The sequence below is a fragment of the Nicotiana attenuata genome, chromosome 12, assembly GCF_001879085.1.
Source record: "Nicotiana attenuata strain UT chromosome 12, NIATTr2, whole genome shotgun sequence".
In the NCBI taxonomy this organism is placed as follows: Eukaryota; Viridiplantae; Streptophyta; class Magnoliopsida; order Solanales; family Solanaceae; genus Nicotiana; species Nicotiana attenuata.
In genome coordinates this window covers 45,166,158-45,168,120 of record NC_032000.1, presented here as the reverse complement: position 1 = coordinate 45,168,120, position 1,963 = coordinate 45,166,158, and the positions used below count along the sequence as shown (strand labels likewise).

Below are 1,963 nucleotides of genomic sequence, written 5' to 3'. Positions count from 1 at the left end.
GTAAAAACACAGGGATTACAGATGTTTAATTATGTATTCTATGGCGCGAATGTATTTATAAATACAATGAGGTAATCCGCCTAAAAAATAGTGATTACAGGTGTTTAATAATGGAAAGCGCAATATTGAATTGTATGTAGTTCCACTATATTGAATTCAGTTGTATTCAAACAACAAAAAATCGCGAAAGGGATGTATACAGTTCTATTAAATTTGATTGTATACATTATATTTAATTCACAAATATTCACTATTATACATTGTATTCAATTTACTGTATTCAATTCGACTATATTTAAATAAACACAAAATCACAAAACACAATGATATTTGGTTGTATTCAAAAAATGCAGATCTTGGGAATACATAAATACAAACAAAAAATAATATATTTATATAAAAATATAATGTATTTGAGCGTATTTGTACAGAATACAATGCAGTTATATCATTGTATCATGTGACTAAAAAAGCAAATCATGGCTTTCCTGTTCGCCTTCTGCCTCATGGAAATTAGCATAAATTCATCTCATGAAGTGAATCATGTTCTTGTTTTAATTAGCTTGAGCAAAATTAAGATCTGGCAGTCATGTTCACTGATTCCTGTATTCGGCCAGATGAGAAGATTGTATTCAGAAAGAGAGAGAGATTGAAGAAAATTTTTGATGAGATTTTGAGAGAGAATCGTATGTTAACCGAAAGAAAGATTAAAAAAAAACATAAATAGCGTATTTCACGCCTTAATGATAGGATGTACCATAAATACCTATTTTGCTATAAAAAATAAAAAATAGCTATAGAAAATAATATTTTAAAATAATTTTGATTTATAATAAATAGAGTGTATACATTTGGTATAGGAGATAAAATTTCCTTTCTTTTACTATGTCGGCATATACCCTACTCTTCGCTTGAAATGTGATAAATGGTAGCAGCAAAAAGAAATCCCAAAATGAAACATGACATCGCCCAACTTATATGATTATCTCTCTCACTACATGGAATTACACTGGGTATGTTGTTTCTTCTTCTTTTTATTTGGTTGGGGGGGGGGGGGTAGGGGAGGGTGTTTCTCAAAATGCATCGTGCAGCTCGATAGAAAAACAGAAAACAACACAACATTTAGAATTACTATAATCAAAGTGCTTTCAAGAAAAACATCAATCTTCCCAATTCCAAGAACAAACTGTTTTATCTCTAAAGAAAACAAACAGACCTAGAGCGGTAGGTATACTGCTAACTACTTACTCTTCCTCAACTATTCTTCCCTTCTCGCTGACATAGATACCATCAAGGAACTTACGGATATCTTTGTTCTTCACATGGCATTTCTGTCCAGAAAAAAAAAACAATATATGACCTCAATATGTAAGATCTTGATATTCACTATGAAGAGTAAACACATATTACGGCGAAATAGAAAAGAAACGGAGGTTTACTTGGTTAATGAGGGCAGCAGATCGTGAGACAAGTTCAATGTCATTTCCGTCCAATACCAACTCATCCTTAACTTTTTCTGAGCGGACAACAGTAACCCCTTCAAGCATATCGACTTTCCTCACCTGAAAATCACAGCAAACAAGTCGGTTTCTTAGCGCTCTACACTTGAGAAATGTCCATAATAAGTGCAAGAGCAAAATCAAATTATATGATCTCAAGGTTATTTAAATATCCATCATGCTGACATGCGAGACAGCAGTGTATTGAGGATCACCGCATTCAAACAAGATCATTACAAGCAAATGCATAGTGAATACCAGTGATAACGGAAGTTTTTTACATTTAATATAACAATATCAGTTCCAAGCAAAGGGCAATAGATTCTACATTATCTAGTGCTAGAAGACAAGAGTAGACAAACATATGAATCATTCTAGGAAGACTTCCCTTTAACTATGACCAAAAGGGGAAAGGAGGGGAGGGGGGGGGGGTGGGGGGGAATTTTAATGAAAACGTAAACAGG

The 1,963-nt window shown here is 33.3% G+C and overlaps 1 protein-coding gene across 1 annotated transcript in view; it reads right to left on the bottom strand.

Annotated features, from left to right (window-relative positions):
* LOC109235642 (60S ribosomal protein L9-1-like) overlaps positions 1,099-1,963 on the bottom strand; it is a 2,699-nt gene continuing 1,834 nt past the window's right edge. The window contains exons 2-3 of the mRNA XM_019401822.1: positions 1,440-1,562; positions 1,099-1,331 (exon numbers count right to left, since the gene is read on the bottom strand). Of these exons, the coding sequence (XP_019257367.1) occupies positions 1,245-1,331; positions 1,440-1,562 (210 nt within the window). The 3' untranslated portion in view covers positions 1,099-1,244. The remainder of the gene's footprint in view (positions 1,332-1,439; positions 1,563-1,963) is intronic.